Raw genomic sequence first — 26,042 nt, forward strand, 5'->3', positions numbered from 1 at the left:
TGGCCTAGGATCTAACCTTTTGTTCACGCTCAAACGCGAATTCGGAAATAAGACCTCTTTTCGCTCTTTTACGATTTATTACTTTCGACTCTTTCATATTGATTGTGTTGTGTGTGGCCCAGCAGATAACCGGGACCTTCAGGGAAGGCTAGGTTAACTTGTCTTTCCTCCGATTAACAAATCTCGACGGTGTGAATTCCGGTTTCCACAGTTTGGCGCTAGAAGGAGGAGGGGTACGGATCTATCTCTCACGCAACCGCGCACGCTCAGTCAGGTATGATGATCGACGCTGACAAAGACAAGCAAACACACGACAGGATTTCCGTCAATGCCAACGCTGAAAGAACTCCAGCTGGAAACATATACACGGTCACTACGAACGCCGTGATACTGGACCAGATGAAAGAAATGTTCGCCTCCGCTCAGAAAAAGTCGGACGAACAAGGAAAGCTCGTGGCCTCTCTCGCAAAACAGGTGGCAACCTTAACGGCGAAGGCCAAGAGTAAAAACCCGCGCGGGGCCACAAGAGCCCGCAGCGGCAGAAGACTCGATTTCGAGACTCTGACCGATCGGGCCACACGGGCAGACAAGGATTCTTCAGGTCAGAACACTGACGAAACAGTCCCGCCAGGCGCACAACCGACTGCGGAGAACCAGTCCGATCACTCGGATCGATCTGGACATAAGCGACCAGTCCGATCACTCGGACGGAGGTGCCGACGTCCATCCGAGAAGAACGCGAAGCCAATCCACTCGGCTGGATGCGTCGTTCGAAAAGCCCATGACAGAGGAAGAAGAAAACCTCTATTGGGTAGAGCAGGAAGTACTGACCGAGAATCAGGCTCGGATCCACCACAGCCAACGCCGACAGGCTCGCAAGGCTGCTAGAAATCGTGATGGGATCCATGATCCCCGCGAGTACATCGCAAAAACTGTGGCAGAAGTTAAGGCGGTAAAGTCGCAGATTCACCACGCGACAAGCACTGCACCCGAGATCGACAGACTTCTCGAGGAAGCGCGGAAAACTCCGTTCACTGCTCGGATCACGGAAACTAACATCTCAGATCCTGGAAAGATCAAAATTCCCGTCTACGATGGCACCACCGACCCGAAGGCGCATCTGCAGTCTTTCCAGATCGCGATGGGAAGGTGCAAGCTCAAGGAACGCGAACGAGACGCTGGCTACTGAATCCTCTTCGTCGAAAACCTCAAAGGAGCCGCGCTCGAATGGTTTTCTCGTCTGAAACGAAACTCCATCGGAAGTTTCCGTCAGCTCGCCTCGGAGTTTCTCAAACAGTATTCCATGTTCATAGACAGGGAAACCTCAGACTTCGACCTTTGGAGTCTATCTCAAAGAGAAGACGAACCACTCCGCGAATTCATGAACAGGTTCAAGCTGGTAATAACAAGAGTCACTGGAATCAGCGAGAACGTGGGAGTTGACGCTTTGCGGAAAACTCTCTGGTACAGGTCGAAACTCCGGCAATGGATATCCCTTGAAAAACCGAGAAAAATCCAGGACGCTCTTCACAAGGAAACAGACTTCATCATGATGGAAGAAGAGATGAAAGTCCTCTCCCAGAAGTACAACCCGCAGAAGGCGTCCGCGAGAAGGAAAAACCCTCGTAACGACAGGTATGTCCACCACGAGGGAGAAGATCTCCAGGGCGAGCATAATTACGCTATCAACTCCGAACAGGGGAAGACTTCCGGAAATACCTGTACCAGGAACCAGTTCAAGGATAATTTCTACTGCGAGTTCCACCAGACCAGAGGTCATTCCACTATGAACTGCAAGGTTCTCGGCGCAAGGCTTGCTGCAAAGCTCCTCGCCGGCGAAATTTCGAAGGTCACAGGCATAAAAGACCTCCTCCTGGATTTCGATCGTCCTCCCAAAACCGATAAAGAGTCCCTAGAAAATGACACCCGCGAAAATCAGTCGGGCGAGAAACGCGGAAGGAGGCAGGATGACCGAGGAAGCGACAGCAACCGTCAAAGGGTGAGCATGATCATCGGGGGATCAAAATTCTATCGCGATTCGATCTCGTCGATCAAAGCTTATGGACAGAAGACTGAGACGAGTTCAAGCTGGCTGGCTCGGTACCCAACTGACGACGCCCCTAACGATACGATCGTCTTCGAAGAGCGGGAAACCATCGGAATCGACAAACCTCACTGCGACCCATTGGTTATCAATCTGGTAATCCGAGACCTGGAAGTGAGAAGGATCCTTATCAACACGGGAAGCACAGTCAACGTCATCTTCCACGATACCCTCCGGAGGATGAACATCGAACTCGGAAAAGTCGTCCCGGAACCAAAACCTCTCACCGGTTTCTCAGGTGCAACGTCAATGACCCTCGGATCAATCAAACTCCCAGTGATGGTTAAAGAGGTGGCAAAAATCATTGACTTCGCGGTAGTCGATAACCCGGCCATCTACAATGTCATCATGGGAATTCCTTGGATCAATGCCATGAAAGCGGTACCGTCGACTTACCACCTTGGCATCAAGTTCCCAACTCCAAACGAAACAACGGTAATCTGGGGATGCCAGAAACAGTCTAGGCTCTGCTTCTTGGCCAAGCATAAACTACGACAAACTCGGAATACCCCCGCGGTCAACCCGAAGCGGGCTAAGAAAGCTCAAAACGCTCCCGAGAGCTCCATAAAAAGTGATCCAGAATCACCCGACCAGGCAACGACTCCAGACAGCGACATAGTCCCCGAGTCCATCGCCTTGCCAGCGGACAGCTCGAATCCTGAAACGGTCGTCGATCCAACTGAAGCCCCAACGGCTGAAGTAACCGGAACGATCCCATCCAGCGAGTAGGAACACCCGCAGCAACAAGCATAACTACGAGATGGCTTGATCCTCGAAAGAGGTACGTAGGCAGCTTGTCATATCGACAAGTTCAGCTATCCCCCTCGTTAAAAGGGGGGGGGGGGTGGGTACGTATACTTGTATACTCCCACGGGGGGGGTGGGTACGTATACTTGTATACTCCCACAAAGTCCGAAATATCCATGAATGTACTCGATATTTTCGAAACTTTTTCAATAAATTCTACCTTCTTCCGACCTTACGATTCACTTGCAATAAGTCACAGTAATCTAAGGTTGGCCTAAGAAACGCCCAAGATAAGGGCATACCGTCTAAGCAGTCCTTGGACGAAAACTAATTCCTACATAACTCACACATACTCATGGTCAAGCAAGACCGGAAAAATGCATCTTCTATAAAAACGAAGATCGTAGCCATCTCACAGAAAAAGACATATCTTCGAGAAAGCGAGACGTCGCAAATATATCTCGAAAGATATTATCCAAATACACAGTCCATCCGTGACTCTAAAATACAAAATGTCCGTCGATTGGCCCCGACGGACAAGTCCAAAACGTTTTCTAAAAAAGAACTCGTAGTCAAACCTTTCATAAAAACTAAAGGTTCTCTTACATCCGACAACGATACCATAGCGTGCTATACAAGAAAATCCGAAATTTTGGTCAGCACACCAGACGTTCTCTGGAGAGTGCTCGATTCTTCCCACACAAGTCATATAAGCAGGCGCCCAGTCGCAGACTTTAATCGGAAAGAATCAGGTAGAAATCGTCAACGGGCAAAACGAAAGCCGATTAGTCGTCGCATAGCCTTAGAGCCGAAAGTAAACCTAGGTCTTGCCCTAAATCCAGTCCTACTGGTCCATTAACATCTCAAGGCATGATATCGAACCTGATACGAGATCTTAAAACATGGCTCATCGTCCACATCTAAAACGCTCACGAAACTTCGTAAAACTCCTAATCGTTTTCGAATACCCTCGAAAGAGCAAACGAACGGAACGACAAATTAAGAGTTAAGATACGAAGTCACTACTCGTGTCTTTCCCTCGACACTTGTCAGAAGTATAAACTAAAACCCATAGAATGTTAAAAGAACATTCGTTATATATAAAAAGGCCGCAAAGCGGCTGGGATTCGAAGCCACCAACGGCCAGTCCCGCATACATAGTCAAATGACCTTGCAAGGCCATAGCACACTCAAATAACAAACGGCCACACTCGGCCTAAAACACCACACGAAATCATGAGATAAAGGCAAAGGGAAAACAATCCCGACGACCTTCAAAGATCAAGGTCAAGATACCCGGACATCGAGACTCCAAATGAGTCTGCAGGCTGATCTACTTCTCCTCCTTCGTCTACAGCATCGGCTCTCACTTCCGTCGTGTCCTCCGGAACCTCGATGGGTTCCCAAAGCTCTCGGATCCTCCCCTCGATTGGAGGAACCATCGACTCGGCCTGGGCGCACCCATCCATGAGGCCCGACATCTCAGCAACCTCGGAGAGAAAAGAGAAATCAGCATTCTGCGACTACCAAAGGGTACCAACCGAACCGCGGCATTCGCGGAAGTCACCCACGTAGTCTTGAGCGTCCTTGAAACTCCTGAACTCAGCATCAAACAATGTAGCTCTCCTCGCTAACTCAGCAGCAATCGTCCTCCTCCCTTTCCTCTCCGCACGAATGAGAGCTCGGGAATGGGACTCAGCCTGTCTGCTCTCTCTTTCCGCAACCTCGTTCTGAAAACGGATGAATTTCCTCTCGATCTCTTCGGCCTTGAACTGTGAAAGACGCGCCTCTCTGAAACTTCCGTCAAGCGTTGAATTAAAGACCCGCATTCCCTACACGAATCAAGGGTCAAACATGGAAGCAACAAACGAAGACTCGCCAAAAAAAAAAATTGAGAGACTAAAACCTCGTCGATCAACCGAGAACCTTCCGCGTCCACTTCTCTCCTCGACGCTTCATCCAGTGATGCTGGAGTAGTAAAACCGGGAGGAAGGTTGGCAAAGAAGTCGTCCGAAAGAGGAGCCTCGCTGGTTCCACTCCCATCACCCGGGGTGAAACCCGGGTTCCATCCGTATAGCGGAAGATCTTCTGAGACAAAGTTTCTGTCTTCGAGAGCGATTCCCTTGTCCTTTCGGGGCCTAACTCTCTCCCTCTGATCGGGAACAGCGTCGGGGTGTGGCTCATCCATGTCCGATGCTCGTAAAGGTCGGGAGATGCCTCGCGATCGGTAGAGCGCCACTGCATTCCGGATCCTGTCTAGGGTGAAGGAATCCCAAAAGAACGGACCATTGCGGAGAAGATCGCGCTTAGCAAACAGGTCCCTAGGGATCGCGGGGAGGATACTGTTCGCTACAAAAAAAAATGCGTTAGATACCTCCGAGTATCTATACGAACCAAATTTCAAACCATCGTACCACGATGAAAGTTCCATTTGCCACAGAACAAGGGGAGACAATTCTCCTCGACGGATGCGCCATCGATTCGAACATAGAAAAAACGCTCAAACCATCCCTTGGCATTTGAAGTATGCCCCTGGATTATTGACATATGTCTCTTAGGAGCCATGCGGTATGAGTAGTCAATCGAGGTCTTTCGTGTCGACCATAGACCTTCAGAGTCGTCGGGGCTGAGGTCCATTCTGAGCTCGTAGCTCGGGATCAACACGCCAAGAAAGTAACGTTTAGCTGACTGATCGACAGCTCAAAACGGTCGAATGCGCGGACGATGGCCTCAGGAATCGGGAACCACATGCGATAACGTGTTAGGAAAGCTTCGTAGCATGTGAAGAATCCCTCCGGGGGATCCTCCGCACTCTCCCCATACACCGGGACTCGAAACATAACCCCGCTCGGAACTCGGTAAAACTCCCGAAGGGTCTTAAGATAGGCGAGAGAGGTCATGCTCGGAAGGGTAGGATCAAGCTGCGTCGCGGGTCTTGTGGGATAGAAGACTTCGGGTGGAGGAGTTATCGAACCGCATAAAGCATCCCAGTACGCTTCCTTCTCTTTTTGCTCGACCTCGAATTCCTCTTTGGGAACAATCTCCTCATTGGTACAAGGATTGCCAGAAGATGATTGAGGGGAAGTCTTTTTCTTAGAGGATCTCTTTCTTAAAGTCATTTTTTGAAAGACAAAAACTTTGACACAAAGGTAAAGAGAGAGAGGATAAGAGAAATTTCTACCTTGGAGAAATTTTCTTGAGAAGAGAAGTTAATGAAGACCTTGAAAAAAAAAAAAAACTTACTTCACCTATATATAGGAAAAAAGGGTACTATTCATTCTCGGACTTTCGGCAAACGATTACGTCTAATTCCATCAAAACAAGTCATACCGCAAGCTAGGACCTCACACCCAGGTCCGCGGATCCTAGCTAGCTGGGGGCTAACTAATGGGGTCAAAACCGGTCACGGCGGAATCAATGTCTGAGAGTTCCCGGAAAACGAACTCTCGATCGATCCTTGAAAACTAGACAATCCCAGAAAACGGCAAATTAAGTAAAAAACAGTTTTTCGCGGATGCGAACCGAGGAATGTCGAGAAGAGGATCAGTCTGGAAGAGGTCTCGATCGTATGCGAGGACCGTCTCAACCGAGGTCACCTCGCCCCTGGGCGAGGACGACCCGCACCGAGGTCACCTCGACCATGGGCGAGGACGACCCGCACCGAGGTCACCTCGACCATGGGCGAGAACGACCCGCACCGAGGTCACCTCACCCATGGGCGAGGACGACCCACGCCGAGGTCACCTCGACCATGGGCGAGGACGACCCGCACCGAGGTCACCTCACCCATGGGCGAGGACGACCCGCGCCGAGGTCACCTCGCCCATGGGCGAGGACGACCCGCACCGAGGTCACCTCGCCCATGGGCGAGGACCGACCTCCTGTCCCGAAACCGCGCATCCTCGTCTAAGTTCCCGTAACACAATCCTCGGGCCCTTGGACGCAATACCCATATCTCGTCTCGCTTAGGATTATCAAAGAAAGATTTCGGGAAAAGTTATAAAAACTTGGTCGTCGAAATGGATTCCTGCCTGCCGTATAAAACGGCTATGGTTAGCTTGAACACCAGTTGCCTTAACTATACGAAGAATTGGAATCCTTTCGGAAAAACCAACGGCTATTTCTTAGGAAAAATCGTAAAAACGTCTAAGTCCCAAAACGGCCCAAAAGGGGTCTGAACCGCGGCTAAACGGCCTACTTACGATTTTAGAACAGGATTGAGTCCAAGGCTGATATGACGGTCTATTTTTTATTCGCAGGAAAAGATAAATGTCAAGTTTCCGAAGATAATCATGAAGGGTGACGAAAAATGGAAAAGCCCGTCTCGTGACGAATCCGGCCCAGGAAAAGGTGCAAACCAACCTAGAGAGAGTATATAAGGAAGGCTTAAGGCGAGGAGCAAAGGGAGAGCTTTCTCAGAGCAAACCGACCTAGGCATTTTTCCGTTTTTACTATCGAGTTGCGACTCGACTAGGTTAGAACTTAGGTGGCTAGACTAGCGAACGTACCGACAGCTCTCGTGGTCTAGGATCTTACATGTTGTTCACGCTCAAACGCGAATTCGGAAATAAGACCTATTTGTTCTCTTTTCGCTCTTTTACGATTTATTACTTTCGACTCTTTCATATTGATTGTGTTGTACGTGGCCCAGCAGATAACCGGGACCTTCAAGGAAGGCTAGGTTAACTTGGCTTTCCTCCGATTAACAAATCTCGACGGTGTGAATTTCGGTTCCCACAATTTGCCAGCTATATCTGGTTTTGCACTCCTTCCTTTGGTGATGGAGCATGAAGCTTGCAAGCACATTCAAGATATCATTCTGATCATGGAAGTGGTTCTCAGGTACCAATGATAAATAACTTATGATATGTATGATTGTTCAGTCTGATAGCACTTGAATTGTTATTGCTTAATCTGATAGGTAGTGAACATGTATTGCTTAGTCTGATAGAACTTGAACTTGTGTTATGCATGATCTAATCGTTAGTCCGTTAGAACTTGAACTGTTATTGCATTATTTTGATCGTTTTTTTCTGATGTTAGTAGAACTTAATTATGATTGGCTAATACGAGATCAGTATAATGTTGGCTAATAAGAGATCAGTATACTGTTGTGCCTTGGATCACGTCTTGAACCATCAATACCGAGACTATAACCAATCAAAGAAGTGTTTTCAAATCTTAAGACAGCTTACATAAATATACAAAACCACATAATTTCTTGAGATATATTTGCTTATAATGTTATTCCTTTACAAACATGTGGTGCTCATGTTGCAAGACGCAAGTAATGTTCTCGGTGACATAGATTAAAGGGTTGTCGTATTTGGTTTTGAAGTAGTCCATTACGTAATAAATTCCTTTTGGGTAGTAATAGCTGTTGCCGTGTTCTTTGTCTTCAACGAACTGAGAAAGGGAAGCAAACACATATACAAATCATGTTCGAAACATTCAACTCTCCATAAATTCTTTCAAAAATTGGTAATAAGAACCTTTGCATTGTTAATATAAATATTGTATGAGACAAGATATTGATATTTGGCTTTTATTTGTTACCGTGCAATATCTACCTACCAGCCTGTTGGTATCAAAAGTCTGACTTATGTTGTAGTCTCATCTATCTTGGTCTCTTCTTGTTGCAGGTGACGTGAAGATCAGTGTCCAGCGGGCCTGTACCGCCAAGGCTTGTGCAAGTTGCAGATCGGGATTGGGCAGAACTTTTAGGGACTGCATACCACGCGGGCCAGTACTGCCAAGACCCGCATTGAGCGTGTGTACCGTGGCGGGGCGGGACTAGGCGGGGCGGGACTAGGCGGGGCGGTACAACCCAATTGCCATCACTAGCTGCATGTATACCACAACCTCAAAATATTAAACTCTATAGTTACTAAATCTTAAATTCAAATATTTTAGTATTTTTTATTCGTGTAGTTTTGAAAAGTGATAGCCGGATTAAAGTATCTCAAGTATTAAAGTATCTCAAGTAATTTATCTAAATTCTAAACCCAAATGTTAGAGTATTTTTGATTGAGTGTATTTTTAAAATGATATTCTATTGATATTTCAAACAATTTTTCTTTATAATTCTTCCTTTGTGGACAAAAGAATATTATTTTATAATTTGTCAATAAAATAAACTTTCATACAAAACAGTAGCAGTACGTAGATTGTGTAGCATGCCTTGTAAAAAATCGAAACCGTTAGCACACGGATTCATGAAAGACAGTTTCAACTTTTTCATTACGCAAAGAATAAGGGCGGTACAGCCAGTGCTCATGGGCAGTGTGTTTTTAGAATTAAAATAATAAAAAATTAAGAGAAAAGAGAGTGACAAATCGTTAGAATCGTTTACTTGCAAAGAGACTTAAAAAAACTGAGGTATCTCTCAGTGTGTGTCATCTTCTTATTAATCCAGCCTTTTTTTATTTTAAATTTTTAATTCTCAAAAAACATTTCTGCGAGATACTCTATCAGTGGTATCAGTCAATGCTGATGTTTTAAATGAGAGGCTGAAGACGAATCATCGCCGCAGGAAGAGACCACCGTGAAGTTGCCCTTGAGCGGTTTCTTCGAGATCCCACCTTGACTACTAAGCCGGTGACGGAGAAGATTTCTCCGGTGGCGACTGTAAAGGTTATCTGGCTTCCCTAAATCTTTCATCGACAAGGATTCAGTATTGTTTAAGCTGGCGAAAGACTTGGACTTCCCATTGTAGAACTTGGATATCCCTCTCCTGTTTTGTTGTATTCACAAGTTAGAGAAATTCAATATTCAGACAGCAAGAATCAGACAGAATATATATATTTTTTTAAAATCAAACCTGATGGGTAAAGCTTCTTCGATTGATTCCATCGTATCTAGAGGACCTTTGTTAGGAGATTCAGCTTCATTTTCTCTTCCTTCGTCATCACTATTCTTGCCTATCGGAGAAGAAGACGACAAGGACCAACTAAACTTATCCATCACAACCAGTATTTTCTCATAAAAGAGAGAGTGGGGTCTTTATATTTGAGTTTCTGTTTCCGTGTGTGTACTTTGTTTGTTTGTTTTACATAAGGAAAGGATACAAAGAAAAATAACTAATCAAATCTTTTTTTTTTCTTTTGACATAACAAATCAAATCTTGATTATTATTACAAGGGAGAAGAAGATAAGAATTGAAAGAAAAATGTATTGTTAGCCCTTATCCTGAGCCAGCTCACTCCTTCCTTATATGCATTTCCCATAAAATGTTATGCCTTTTACGGTGCTATTAAAATAGTGGCAAATTGGCAATGTTAAGAGATAACACTGTTTTAAATTTATTTATGTGATTGCTAATTAGTTATTCTCTTATGTTATTATCTGGTTGTCTATCTATGCCAAGTTAGTGCTCTGTGATATAAAAGTGTGGATATAAATCTATACGTAGTAAAAAAGTTTTGCCAAAAAAAATGAATATACATCTTTTGCACTCCATGTCAAACTCATTCTGACTATAATTGGTATGCAATTCAAAGATATTGGCAGAAATAAAAAAAGGTGTATCAGTAAATTAATAAATTGATTGCTATGAATATGTTCAACCAAGAGAACTAGAGAAGGGTGTGTTTCCTAAATAAAAGGTGTCAATCACGTCATGATGAATTCAAATCTCTATAGGTTAATAAATATTTCTTCGAAACTTTATTAGTTTCCTAAACTAATCTCCTTAGATTTTGAATATTTAATTGGATACTCAATCACGTGACAAAACAAAGACCAAAATATTTCCAAATTAATGAATGTATTTTTATAAATATTGTATTGAATCCGGAATTAATAAAGGACAAGATTAAATTCATATAGCGAAGAATATTTGTACATTTAATGTGGTTTATACACATTTCTTTCCTTTTCTTGAGTCAATAATTTCCGTCAGCACCGTTGTTTTACTATATAAACAACACTTTATTCTGAACCCTAAAAACCATTCAACCATAACCTTTTTTTTTTTTTTTTTTTTTTAGGTAACCGCGGTTTCCGACGACCGTGGTCAACCGACTATTCCCGCGAGGCCCACAGCACTCCACGTATTCTTGGGATTTAACCCTAGCCCGGGTGGCCAGCGGAACTCGAACTACGGGTACCGTATTGGGGGTTTTCCCCTCAAGTACCACTAGCCCAAGGCCGCTGGTTATTCAACCATAACTTTACCAAAAGCTTATAATGGTTTTATACAATCTATGTGAATCAACACTTATTCAACAACAAAGATAACATTTTTGTTTTGCTATTTTGTAATATTAATCTCATCCTTGCGCATAACCTAATGATTAATATTCAAAGAAATATGTATCATTTTGTGATAGAAAATATGTTAACCGGTTTTAGGATCCACGGATAACACCAACTATGAGCAAAGTAAATTTTTATACTAATGTTTGTTTATTGGATGGTTTTAACATTTCGTAACACTATAATTTTTATCAATTGTAAAATGAAGAATACAAATGTTGGTCTATTAAATGTATCATCGCTGTTGAATAGTTAACATATTACAGCTCAATTTAATTATTTTTAAGATTTGATATGCACAAAAAAAAATTAAGTTTTGCGGCTGACACAAATCACCAAAACCAGATATGCAACATCGATTGTAAAATGACAAAATGGAATTAGGTTTTCTGCTCTCAATTTGTTTACTATTGACTCTCCATAAGTGATTTTATTTTCTACCTCTCTAAAATTGTGCTATCGTTTTCGTCTATGTTTCATTGATATGAGTTTTTTTTACTTCTTCTACGAATTTGGTAAATTACATAAGTGTCAATTTAAAAAGATGGACATTTGTAGAAATTAGTTCCACTCCAGATACATATCTAAGAATCAAATTTTTGAAAAAAATCACCAGCAAACTCTCAAATCTAATATATCAAGCTGTTATAGAATATAAGTATAGACTCGAATGCAAATTTCTGTTAAGTATATATTTACTAGTTCGGTCTAAAAATCATTTAATTCTAGAATAGCAAAATAGATTACTTATTTTATTAACCTACGCCTTTGAGGTTTAGTTATTTAAGTGTATACCGATAAAAAATAAATATAATACTTTACCATTCTAGTATATGTAAACTATGTATAAGTTTGATTTAATGAATGATAAACCATAAAAATTATAATAAATAGTTCAAATATCTCATTCTTACAGTTATAATAGCTAGATAGGGTATTAAGAAGAAACAAATATTAGACGAATGATCAAATTTCTCATTTTTCAAACAAACTCAAAAGGGAGGTGATTGAAATCTTATCATAATATTTCATTAAAAGCTAAAAAATCGAGACTAAATTATTTAATCTGAATGAAATAATATATATATATATAGTGCTTCTATTATTAAAAATTATTTCGATTTGAAGAAGTGTATTTCTAGGATTGTCACGATCAAATAACATATTGAAAACCACATATTTAAAAAAGAATTTGTATACATAAAATTATATACATTAGAGTAAGCACATAAATCAGAACCAATACCTTTTGTTAATTTACAGTCATGTTTTTGTAAAATAAATCAAAACAATCATTTTATTTACTTTTTATGGTATATAACTAAACTTTAGTGATATTGATATATATATATATATATAGTATATTTTTGTATAGATATTTATTATTGACACTTCCTACTCATATGATTTTATTAATATTTGTATATTTTCTGTAACAAAAATTTAAACCATTAATCACAAAATTGTAATGTGAGATGTTTCAATACAAATTTTAAAATTAAAATATTAAGATCTCAATAATTTTTCACTGAAAATTTTGAAATTAACATATTTTTATATTTTTATATAGTATATAATTTAATTTAAATGATATTAATATATATTTATAAAATATGAATATCTATTAATGACACTTCATATTCATACTATTTATGATAATTTGTATCTTTCTTGAACAAAACAAAAATAAAAACATTGATCACAAAATTATCAGTGTGAGACTTTTGCTTTTTTAGTAATTTATAATCGTTTTAAAAAAATTCAAAATATAACATATAAGAAAAATCTAAATTTTTATTATATGCTTAATGTGATTGTTTAATTTCTTTTAATTATATAAAATTAAACAAAAAAGAGAAAGGATACAAAAATTGCTATCATATATGTATTATTCATACTCATTAATTGTTATATGTTAATCATATTAAGTAATTCTGTAGCTTTTATTTAAGAAATTAAAGAATATTATTTTGTACACTATTAATCAATTTGATAGTTAGTTTAATAAAAAGTATAATATATATTTGTGTGGACCAACTTGTTTTTCTAAGAATTCTAAGAATCATCATAATGATGACACATGGTTACAAAAACACGTTGTAATGGTCGAGGATTAATACATAGAGGATAAAATCCATCAAAGATAGCTTTGAACATTGACTATATGCCTTGATTTTGAAAATAGCAATAAACTATATTAAAGTTATATAAGCCGTGAATCTGAAAATAGCAAATACAAACCCGACAATATACCATTTTCATAAAAAAAAAAAAATTAAAAACATAAGAGGGGTTAGCTCCTTAAAAATCAATTTAGGATTTAGGGTTCTTTTCAAAGGACGAACTGGTAACCGAGTGTGGAGTATGCTTCTTCGAAGTTGTTAAAGGTATTTCTCTGCTTGATTCTGGCAAGTGAAAGTTGAAAGGGCAAAAGAAGCAACCTTTGAGAGAGTTCTTATGGATAGGTTAAGTCAGTTGCCAGATGATTTACTCATCAAGATACTCTCCTTTGTCCCCACCAAAGACGATGTGGCTATGAGCATTTTGTCCAAACGATGGCTGTCTCTTTGGACATCGGTGCCAAGAGTTATCTTTTATGATTTCTCAGAGGAAGATAGCGATGAAGACGAAGAGGGTAATGAAATTCACGCCATAAGATCTCTGTCGCAGTTTGTGTTTGGAACTTTGCTACTACACAAGGCAGCGGTTCTAGAAAGATTTCACCTCAACACCACCTCGGAATGCAGCCTTTCCCAGATCGGTCTATGGGTTAGAATTGCAGTCGATCGCTTCGTGCACAACTTGAAAATAAGTTTTTTTATCACGATCACGGTCTTGTTCTGTTTCCGAGTAGGTAGTTTAGATGCGAAATGATCGAGACTTTGGAGCTCCATAGGGTGATTCTTTTTAATGTTCCTTCTTCTCAGTTTAGCTTCCGCTCCCTCGTGAAGCTGTGCCTTCTATCCGTCGTTTACTTAGATGACGAATCTTTCTCCTAGGCTTATATCGAATTGTTTCGTCCTCGAAGAGTTAGTTGTAGAGACTTGTCACAAAGACAATGTGGTGACTTTCACTGTTGACTTTCCTTCACTGAAGAGTTTATCCATTGGGAATACAATCCGCCTGATGATCATATGTTCGTGATACGTTCCCAATCTTTGAAGCGGTTGAGGATTGTGGACTATTTTGGTGAACTTGATTTTATTGGTAATCTTCTCAAACTTGTCGACGTGAATATTCAATCTTTTTCCTACCATGCCAATGTTCTGGAGTCTTTTACCTTCGTCAGGCGTCTTAAAGTATGCTTAGCTGGTGAGGTAAGCTTTATATTCATTAGCTAGTTTTGTAACTGTTAATACATTGTTTCCTTTTTGCTTATATCATGTATACAGGCTCGGTATCCTCGTGGTACAGTTTTGTTTCAGCTTTTGCGTTTGTAGCTATGTTCATGTGATGATAGCTGGACGAATATGCTTGTGAGATTGCTCCAACATTCTCCTAAACCAAAGCTCTCAAGCATCTCCTGGTACATTCTTCTCTGAAACCCAAATTTCTCAATCATGTTTGGTTTCTGGTTTAATTAACAGTGAAATGTATTGATTCACGCAAAAGTACTCTGTGCTCACTTGGATTGCTGTTCATGACCGGTTAGCTACAGGTGTAAGAGTTCAAAAATGGAGTCCCAACTCAGATGCTCATTGTGTCCTATGTACGGGCCATATAGAAACTCGGGAACATCTCTTTTTTTGCTGTCCATATTCTTAGAAAATATGCAAGGGATTAACAAATAATCTGCTAAGGTCTCGCTATACGGAGGACTGGAATGGCATCCTGAATCTTCTGGTGGAAAGTGGAAGAAACAAAACGGATATGTTCCTTCGAAGATATGTTTTTCAATGCTCTGTTCATACCATATGGTTGGAGAGAAATAGGAGGAAACATGGTGAGAAGCATCACACATCACAAATCCTGCTAAAGTTCATTGACAAAAAAGTAAGGAATCGTATTTCCTCGCTGTGTGTTGGTGGAAGTCGACGTTATACAACGGCAATGATGCCGTGGTTTGCTGCAAGGGAGTAGAAGTGAAGCTGTTGAAAATCTTCTTTATTTATTAAAAGGTTTTTTCATTACACAGATTCAAGTTTTTTTTCTTATTTGAATAAATTTAACATTCTTTCAAAAAAAAAATGTATTGATACGCAGGACCATGGGATGCTTGCTGACCGTAAGGTCCGCAAGGTTCGTTGGATCCAACCGAGGCGTGTTCCTGTATGTTTGTTCTTACATCTCAAATCTTTTGAGTGGAGAGACTATGAAGGGACAAAAGTTGAGAAAGAAGTGGCTATTTATATTTTGAACAATGCGAAGCGGTTAGTGACTGCAGCTATCTATCCTTTCTCAGTCAGCTTGGTGCGCAAACATCAGAAGATTGAGGAAGTGGAAATTGCAATCAGGACTTCAAGAGAGTGTGGACTTACAATAGGCTGATAATTTATCTTATCACATGATTATTAACAAGAACCCAAGTCTGATTACGTCTCAGAGAGTCCATCTCATCATCTGTATCTGCATTCCACTTATCCCATTCAAGATTCAACTTAGCTTCTGTAAAATCTCATGACTCTTCTAATATAATCACATCAGCTTTGTACAGAGCAAACGCAATTTCATTCTTTGTACAGTCATACTCACTAAATCTGACTAGAGGTACTACATGTCTCCTAGGCATGTCCCTTGCTAACTGATTGTTAGACAAGCTTGACCTTGCTGTATCTTCAGGAGTGGTTTCCTGAATATCATCAAGATCACCATCCAGGCTCGCTCCATCAGCTCCACCTTGAACGGTATGTTCAAGTGATGAGACATCCTTGACCGACATGTCATGATTCTCAGTTCCAAGTATAGGATAAACCTCCTCTTCAACATCTTCTGTTAGTCACATCCTTGTACGTCAGAGCTTCTTGAAACTTCACATTTCTATTTATCTCACACCGATCTCCTTCCATCATCCAGATATTATAACCTTTGGTTCCTAGAGGATAGCCAATAAAGATTCCTCTCAATGCCCTTGACTTCAACTTTCCCTGGTTAACATATACAAACGCCACTAAACCAAACTTTTTCATGTGTCCATATCCGAGTCATTTATTCAACCAAACTTCCTCTGGTGTCTTGAAACAAATACTTGATTATGGTGATCTGTTTACTGTGTATGCAGAGATTGCGGCTGCCTCTGCCCAAAATCTCCCCTCAAGCCTTAACTCATTCAACAAACACCTGACTTTCTCCATCAATGTACGGTTCATACGCTCTGCAACACTGTTTTGCTGCGGTGTATAAGTACTTGTTAAACACTTGATTGCAGAACTCAAGAACGTTATCCGTACATAGATACCTCACCTTCTTGAGATGAGATGATATTACTCAAAAACGAAACAAAGGTCAACAAATCTTACCATTAATATTGAGAAAATGTGTATTTAAATAGAGAAAACAACCATTAAAATCCTAAACTTTCAAATTAAACCAAAAAAAAACTTCCACATCATGTTTGAGCTAAAAAAAAATCTCAATTTTTAAATATTGGTCATTTTAACTTTCATATTTTATTGATTCGGCCATTTAAGAAACTCAAAAAGTCAACTGTTAAACTTTATTCAAAAACTAAGCGTATGTTAACTGATGCAGCGCATCTATGGAGTCGGCAAAGATCGCTAGCCGTTAACGTTGCCTTGCGTTGCAAGCTTTTCATGTTTATCTTTTGTTTTGATTTTATTTATGTAAAGGATAATTATAACCTTTTTAGATATCGTTTGGGAAGATTTTCTACGGGATTATATATACCCAAACTAGGCATTTGTATATTTTTTTACGTTGGATTTTATAAACTGCTTTTAGCAATTGAGTCTTATCGCTTAAAGAGGAGAACTCTTAACCCTTTTGATTTCATCGACTGCTTCGTTGAACTCAAGATCCGAGCTTGAATTCGAATTCTCCCGGGGATTTTGGGTTTGATTTCGTTACTTTGCTTCCACATCTCTATCAGTTAGTATCATACTTGGACGTTCTGGGTTTTCGTGATCATTCAATTATGCCTCCAAACAAAGTCGATGCACCCCGGGATGCAGTTGCTGCAGACTGGACAGAGCTTCGCCAGACACTGGTGGTGTTACATGAAGATTTACAGAGGACACTACAAAGATATATTATGGAACTCGGGGAAACTTTGATCAACCGTATGCCGGCTACGAATCCTCTTTTTGAGGAATTGGAACATGACGACCATAATCCATTCGCGCGTGTCAACCAACTCGGTGACAATGCAAACGTGAATTACAATCGTTATGGTTATCAGGCTGCTCGTGTGGACCAGACATACAATCGTTGGGAGATGGCCTTTAAGGTTGACATTCCAGAATTTCACGGCGGTGGCCGTAGTGATGTTCTTTTGGATTGGATGGTTTCAGTGGAGGAGATTTTGGAGTTCAAACAAGTGCCAGAAGAGCGTCGAATACCGTTAGTGGCCATGTGATTCAGGGGTCATGCAGCTTCTTGGTGGAAACATATCAAGACGACAAGAGCTCGACTGGTCGTGCTCCGATCCAGACTTGGGAAAAGTTAAAGAAGCATCTGTGCGCCACCTTTCTTCCACACAATTACGATCGCCTGATCTACAATAAGCTTCAGAATCTGAAACAGGGATCACACTCTCTGGATGAATACGCCGGAGTTTGCTATGTTGTTAACTCGAACAAAGATATATGACAGTGAGGATCAGCTTGTCTCCAGATTCATAGGCGGACTAAGGCCTCAGCTCCAAAACTCGTTGGCTCAGTTTGATCCCACCACCATTGCTGAAGCTCGTCGATGTGCTGTTTCTTTTGAACAACAAACTCGTTCGGCTGCAACAAATTGGACATTGCCTTCATCGTGATCTCGTTCCCAAGAGTCTTCGTCAAGTGCACCACCACAAAACAAGAACTCCTATAGTGGTATGGTGACAACCAAATCGCCAGGAGCACAAGATGACCAGCAGTTGCGACGCTCCACTCGCCTACCAGCAGTCAAGTGCTTCTCTTGTGGGGAACAAGGGGATCGTCAAGATGCTTGCCCTCACCAACAGCGCAGAGGATTTATTGCCGACGAGACCAAAGGTGACGACTGTAGAAACCAATAAAAATAAATAAAAATAAATAAAAAAAAAATAAAAAATTGGAATGGTCGAGTATCTTTTGGGTGGTCGAGTCGCGGACGATCAGATTGTTTTTGTCTGAACCATGAGTCAAGCATCCCACTAGACAATGGTTAGACAATGTAGTATATTTACTCAAAGGACGTTCGAAGCATGACACTTTTGGAAGCACAACAGGAAGACCGGAAATTGGGCGAAAAACCCTAATTTCGGTATTATGGAATTTTTCGAAGAAGCCGGAAACTTGGGAAATATTTTCCATCAAGTCAGGATTCATTTGGAGTTTATTAAAAATAATCAGATCATCAGAACGGGCGTCGAAAAATATAGGGATTGATCGCGCGACGAAAAATTCACCGGGAAAGCCAAAATTGGACGATTAGACCGAGAAGCTCGAGGTGGCTCGATCTATGAGATCAGGACGTGGTGGCAACTGCCTGGCATGGTATGTGGCAAGAGAAGCATGAGGTGTTGCAGTAAAAATGATCACAGCATGCGGAGTGACACATAGAAGCACGAGGTGGAATGGCCAAGCACGAGGTGTTGCGATGCATGCGACCGGGCCATGCGGCCAGACATGTGGAGGACGTGGTGTCACCTTGCATGTGAGCAGGCCATGCATCCAGACAGGTAAAGGGCATGGTGTTATCCTGCATGAGACTGAGACATGCAGCCAGCCATGTGGAGCACGAGGTGTCGCCGCGCATGCGTCCGGAGCCATGCGAAGCGACACACGGGCTGCCACACGGCTTGTTCCTGATTGGTTGTTGTTTCCTATAAATAGTCCACGCCCCCCACTCATTTTAACACATTCATAACACTTGAAAGTCAGTTCAAAACGTGAGAGAGAAAGCAAAGAAAGAAAGATCGAGTTTCGATAGTTTTCGAGCGATTTAGGCAGTTTTCGAGAACGGTTACTCTGCCGATTTTGAGTCAGCACCTGGAGAAGGTTCTGTTCAAGTGAAGAGAGATCAGTTCTAGTGGAGACCAGTTCAAGACCAGTCTGGACGTGGGTCTACTTTAGAAGGTCGAGAAAGGGTTCGGATCGCAGAAGTCGAGTTTGGGGTCAAGGCCACAGTCAACCAAAAACTGTGAGTTATAATCGATTAATTGCTGAGTTGTTTTCATGCAGGGTCCCGTTACTTGGAAGTTGGATCATGGCAGGTGGCCGGGTCTAACTGATTAACGGTTTGAATAATTGAGGTTATGTTGATTGAGTTGATGGCATGCTTGTTATTGTTTGAGAACCGTAGTAGCATGCTAATGGTTAGGTTGATTGGTTAGTTAGCGAATGCGGAATGCTTAGATGATATCGCTAAGTTGTGGATAGTTAGGTATTCTGGAATTAGTCTTTATGCTAGATTCTGGAATATGATTGATTGTGTTAATTTGCGATTAATACTAGGAACCTTGTGTTATTTTTACCGGGTTTAGTATTAATCATATTTTGGCCATATAGCATTTGTGTAACCCACAATGCTAGGCATGTTTGAGGTGAAATGTGTTGATTGTGTGGTGATTAATACTAGGAACCTTGTGTTATTTTTACCGGGTTTAGTATTAATCGTATATTGGCCGACAGCATTTGTGTAACCCATAATGCTAGGCATATTGGGGTGAGTTAGTGTTCCTTCAGACCTCGTACCCGGCGGGTTCAAGGAAAACCCTTATTCGCTGGATCGGGAAGACTCAGACGAACGGGGTCATGTCCTATGGCTGAGTATTACACGACGGTGTAATGTGGCAGTGACCCGAAGGACTGTGGACTGTCACGCGGTGACCCGAAGGACTGTGGGCCGCGGTCGGTTGAAAGTTCCTTCTTCTGGCCTTTGTGGTAGGAAGATAGGATATTGCCGATAGTGAAGGAGGAACATAACGTCACCGGGGCCCGAGTTAGTTATATATATTATATTGTGTTTTGGGCTGATAAACCCTAAATTATTCGAGGTTGAGTTTTGGTGGTGAGCTAGCATAATGCTAGTTATCTTACTATCTTTTTCCAGCTGCGTATTTCTGATATTGCTTATTATTATTCGTTGAATTGGGATGATTTGTTGTTAGGTGAACCTCTCGCTTTAGATTGCTTGGGGTGGGATAGCGAGGGGTTGTATTTGTTAGTTGGGGATTGTAACTCGCTGAGTAATGCTAGATTACTCACTCCTCACTCATTGTTGTTTCAGGTGACCAGTAGCGAGCTTGTAGAGGTCGCGGGAGGCTAGGCTGGCTAGTGTAGATTTGCATCTTTTTGTTTAAGCGTTTCAGACTATAAGTATGTACTTTCGCTTTCTTGGCATGCCACCGCTTGTATATTATGTTGTGTGTTTTGAACCATACAATATATAAAATAAATAAAGCGAATGTTTTGTGTAAATGCCTTGTTGTTCTGATATTATCTTGTCCAAGCTAACACAACGTCAGATCGGAGTACGGGTTGAGAAGCCTTAGGCTTTGGTCTGACGGGACGTGTTAGCGGGCGGACTGGCCTAATCACGAATTGCATTTTTCGTGACCTTGTCTGGATCGGACGTTAACCCATCATGTAGCGCTCCCGATCCTTGGTAGACGGTCGGCCCATCGGTCATGTTCTTGTTTGATTGTTGGCCGGTGGTTCGACCTATGCCTAGAACGTTTCGGGGGTGTTACAGAGGTGGTATCAGAGCATGGTTTCATCCATGCGTGACATAAGTGCTTTTTAACGATTTTATCGAGTCAAAGGAGTCGCAAAAAAATGTTTAGGAAACCAGCCGCTTCCCGTAATAGGTTTAATAGGAATAGGACTTACCCTTTTGATTGTGTGCAGATGGCTAATCGCGGGATAGGTTACGATGGACGAGGTCGGATATGGGGAGAGGGTATGGATTGGACAGGCGGAGGATTGGGTTACAGATCTGATCAAGAGGATGGAAATGGCATTAGTGAGATGTTTGGACATGATAGGACCCCTCTGCAGAGAACAAGATCTTTTCATGTGTACGGTAACAGGACTAGAGTGAGGGAAGACAGTTTGGCGAGTATTGGCCCAAGTCGTAATTGGGACCGGAGACATCAACATGATCAATCCGTTCAATCACACCCAAGGCCAGATCAGAACCGTTCCACTGAAGGACCACAAGATCAAGGAGCGGAAAACACCCTGAAGCTTTTACATGACGTGATGACCGAGGCACTTGGTAACCAAGGCAGGCGTACTCAACCCCCTGAAGTTTCCAAGCTATTATCTACCATGAAGAACATTGGATCCTACAAGTTCAAAGGAGGATCCGATCCTATTGAAGCCGGCAAGTGGATTACTATGATGGAGAAGAACTTTGAGGCTATGGAGTGTCCTGAGGAGTATCAGAAGAAGATCGCGGTGTACTATTTGGAAGGCGACGCAACAGGATGGTGGGACAGTATAGACAGGCAGCGTGGACACACCATCACATCATGGGAATCATTCAAGGGAGAGTTTGAGAGGAAGAATTTTCCTCCAGAAGCGAAGCATCGGTTGGAGCGCCAATTCATGAACCTTGTTCAAGGAGATAGGCCAGTGAGGAGTTACGAATCTGAGTTCACAAGGTTGAGACGACATGTCTTTGATGGGTGCGAAGATGAAGCAACTATGATCCGTAACTTTATGTACGGATTGAAGCCGGAGCTTGGAAGTCGTTTAGCTGGAAGCAACTTTAGCAGCTTATCGGATCTGATGGAAAAAATTGTTAATGTTGAGACTGTATTGGAGGCTGAAAGGAAGACCATACCGCATTCTGGTGGACCTACCAATTTTAGCCAAGGAGGAAGACCAAATTTCAACAAGGGTCCAAGATTTAACAAAGGCAAAGGGCAAAAATTTGGAGGCCAAACCAATTATCGCAGTAACACCGGAGTATGTTACATATGTGATCAACCGGGACACATTTCCAAGTTTTGTCCCAGCAGACAACGGAGTAACCAGCAAGGTTATTCATCGCTGAGGATGGAAGATGTCACTTGTTTCTTCTGTGGAAGGAAGGGCCATTATGCATCGTCATGTCCAAACAAGCCAATCCATGCGACCCCTCTCGCGATCCGAGCTCCTCCTAGCCGTCCAGCTATTGAGCCAGCACCAAAGAAACAAAACCTAGGAGGTAGAGTTTATGCCTTAGGGGTAGAAAACCCAGACAATGCAGGACCGTCAAGCGGTCCCATCACAGGTATTGGGTGCTTAACCTCCTCTGTTTATTGAATGGAATTTAGTTGTTGGAACCTAGTTAGTATGATGGTTAAGTATATATTGCTTGATCGCTAGGTTGCGCGTTTAGAAATTTTGGATTGATGATTGATGGTTGTGCAAATTTTGATTAGTTTTTGTGATTGAGATATTGTTGATTGGGTTACTGTGGCAGGAACCATACATGTTGCTGGTAAACCCACACATGTATTGTTCGACTCGGGGGCAACACATAGTTTTGTGACCCCTGAAGTAGCTGCCCGGTTTTGGGATGGTTTTGCGGTTGACAGGATAAACGTAGCCGTCTTGACCCCCGCAGACCGAACCCTTCAAGCAGATCAGTGTATCAAGAATGTTCCATTGCTCATTCAAGAGAAAGAATTTGTGGCAGATCTGGCAGATCTGTTAGTCGTGCCTTTGAAAGGGTACGAAGTAATCCTTGGAATGGATTGGTTATCGAGCTACAGAGTTCAGATTGACTGTGGAAAGGGAAGGTTGTTGTTTGGCAGAGGTAAATGACCAGAGATGGTGTACTATGGAATCAGTCCTAGTATGACCGTGTCTTTGGTAGCAGCAATGAGAGTACAAGATTTGTTTCAAGATGGGGAAGTATATTTGGTGACCTTATCGGTTAGTGGAGGAGCCACTAATGATGAAGTTAAGGTCGAAAACATAGAAGTGGTCCAAGAGTTTGAGGATATCTTTGCACCACTAAAGGAATTACCTCCACCTCGGAGTAATCCCTTTACCATTACTTTGGAGCCTGAAACAAAACCTATAGCTAAGGCACCATATCGGATGGCACCAGCGGAGTTGGCTGAGCTAAAGAAGCAGTTGGAAGATCTATTGGAAAAGGGATTCATCCGATCGAGCTCTTCACCTTGGGGAGCACCTGTGCTATTTGTGAAGAAGAAGGACGGAAGCATGAGGTTGTGTATCGATTGTCGTGGTATCAACAACATCACGATAAAAGATAAGTATCCTCTTCCGAGGATAGACGAGTTGTTAGACCAACTAAAGATATCTAGTTGGTTTTCGAAGATTGATTTGGCATCAGGGTATCACCAAATTCCTATTGCCAAGTCAGACATCATGAAGACCGCGTTTCGGACGAGGTATGGGCAGTACAAGTTCGTAGTTATGCCCTTTGGTCTCACAAACGCACCTGCGGCTTTCATGCGTTTGATGAACGAAGTGTTTCACGACTACCTCGACAAGTTCGTGATCATTTTCATTGATGACATCCTGGTGTACTCGAGAAGTAAGGAGGAGCACAAAGAGCATCTGAGACTGGTTATGGAGAGGTTACGGAATCAGAAGCTATTTGCCAAGTTCAGCAAGTGCTCGTTTTGGAAGAGAGAGATAGGATTTCTGGGTCACATAGTATCAGGAGAGGGCGTGGCTGCTGATCCAGAAAAGGTCCAAGCCATACGGGAATGGCCTCGACCTACCACTGTGACGGAAGTAAGGAGTTTTCTCGAACTTGCGGGCTATTATCGGAAGTTTGTTAAGGACTTTTCCTCCATTGCAAAGCCTTTAACTAAACTTACCGGTAAAGGAGTTCCTTTCTTATGGGTGGAAGAAACCGAGAAGGCTTTAAAGAAGTTGAAGGAAGCTCTCACGACCACACCTGTGTTAGCTTTGCCCGAGCAAGGTAAATCTTACACGGTTTACACGGATGCTTCACGAGTTGGGTTAGGTTGTGTTCTTATGCAAGATGGACGAGTCATTGCATATGCTTCACGACAACTACGGAAGCATGAGGATAAATACAGTACACATGACTTGGAGTTAGTGGTTCGCTTTGCGAATTTGGAGATCGTACTTGTATGGAGAAGAAGTGGAGGTATACACGGACCACCAAAGTCTTAAATACCTCTTCACTCAGCCAGATCTCAACCTACGCCAGCGTAGGTGGATGGAGTTTGTGGCAGACTACGATATAAGGATTCGCTACCATCCTGGTAAAGCGAATGTTGTTGCGGACGCCTTAAGTCGAAGAAAGTTGGACGCAGATTTAGAGAAAGAAGTGGAGCTGTTGAACCAAGAATTGAAACAAGTAAAGTTGGTCGTTTTGGAAGGGCAAGCGAGCGAGCCATTGGGACTTCAAGCGGTGAACCAGGCCAGCTTGATTCAGAGAATTCGAGAAGAACAACTTAAGGATGAGAAGCTATTGAAGATTGCTGAAGAACTCAAAGGACAAGCCGGGCCAAATAATGTTGGATACTACTTGGCGGAGGATGGAACCTTGCTAATTAATGGGAGGATCACGGTTCCTAAAGGACAAGGGCTGAGATATGAGATACTAAGGATTGCACACCATTCTTTACTTAGTATCCATCCTGGAAGTTCGAAGATGTACCGAGATGTGAGAAGATACTATCATTGGTCGGGAATGAAGAGATCAGTAGCGCAATGGGTCGCGCAGTGTGCAACTTGTCAACAAGTCAAGGTCGAACATCAAGTTCCAGGAGGATTATTGCAGAGTCTTCCGATACCTCAATGGAAATGGGACTCTATTTCCATGGATTTCATCACTGGATTACCCACTACTCCAGGTAGATCGGACAACTCGATATGGGTGATTGTGGATAGGTTAACCAAGGTTACACACTTGTTGCCTATGCGGGACACTGATAAAGTTGAAGTGTTGGCCGAGTTGTACATCGACCAAATTGTGAAGTTACATGGTGTACCCTCAGACATCGTCTCAGATCGCGATCCAAGGTTCACGGCATCATTTTGGGACGCACTGCAAGAAGCCTTGGGAACTAAACTATTCAGAAGTACGGCGTTCCATCCAGAAACAGATGGCCAAACGGAGAGAACCATTCGGACCATCGAGGACATGCTTCGGATGTGTATTCTCTATTGGGCAGGAACTTGGGAGAAGCATTTACCGTTGGTCAAGTTCTCGTATAACAACAGTCATCATTCGAGCATAGGGATGTCACCTTATGAAGCGTTATACGGAAGGCCATGCAAAACGCCTTTGTGTTGGACGGAAGTGGGCGAAAGAAAAAATGTTTGGGTCACCTATCGTTCAGGAGACCATGATTACGCTGGAGACGACTCAGGCCACCATGAAGAAGGCTCAGGACCGCCAGAAGAAGTACGCAGACTAGTCAAGAAGAGAGGTAACTTTTGAGATAGGAGATTGGGTCTATTTGAAAGTTACTGCACATAAAGGGAAGGACAGATTTGGCAAGGTCGGGAAACTTGCGGTCAGGTTGATTGGTCCGTACAAGATCATCGGGAAAGTTGGTGAGGTAGCTTACCGTTTGGATCTGCCAGCGAATATGCATCTACATCCTGTATTTCATGTTTCCATGCTTCGGAAACATATACGGGATCCAAGTACCGTTGAACCCGAGACACTAGAGGAGTTGAGGACAAACCTTACGTATCTGGAAGGACCAATCAGATTGGGAGAACGGCGTATTCGGAAGCTGAAGAATCGTGAGATTGCTCAAGTACAAGTGTTCTGGAGAAGACAAAACAGGATTCATGTTACTTGGGAAGATGAAGCGCGATTTAAAACCGATCACCCGGAG

At 42.3% G+C, this 26,042-nt stretch overlaps 2 protein-coding genes and 1 pseudogene across 2 annotated transcripts; 2 read left to right on the forward strand and 1 right to left on the reverse strand.

Moving 5' to 3' along the window:
* Positions 1 to 1,381: 1,381 nt before the first annotated feature.
* Positions 1,382 to 2,833, forward strand: LOC125586008. Its single transcript, XM_048755773.1, has one exon. It carries the CDS (start codon positions 1,382 to 1,384, stop codon positions 2,831 to 2,833), a length of 1,452 nt encoding a protein of 483 aa, XP_048611730.1.
* A 6,501-nt stretch (positions 2,834 to 9,334) lies between these two features.
* On the reverse strand, positions 9,335 to 9,814 carry LOC106429673 (protein OXIDATIVE STRESS 3 LIKE 2-like). The gene is made up of 2 exons (XM_013870422.1): positions 9,672 to 9,814; positions 9,335 to 9,584 (listed from the first exon to the last, which is right to left on the reverse strand). Exons 1-2 carry the CDS (start codon positions 9,812 to 9,814, stop codon positions 9,335 to 9,337), a joined length of 393 nt encoding a protein of 130 aa, XP_013725876.1.
* A 3,416-nt stretch (positions 9,815 to 13,230) lies between these two features.
* On the forward strand, positions 13,231 to 15,760 carry LOC106439133 (annotated as a pseudogene).
* Positions 15,761 to 26,042: the final 10,282 nt, after the last annotated feature.

The sequence above is a fragment of the Brassica napus genome, chromosome C4 (genome assembly GCF_020379485.1).
Source record: "Brassica napus cultivar Da-Ae chromosome C4, Da-Ae, whole genome shotgun sequence".
In the NCBI taxonomy this organism is placed as follows: Eukaryota; Viridiplantae; Streptophyta; class Magnoliopsida; order Brassicales; family Brassicaceae; genus Brassica; species Brassica napus.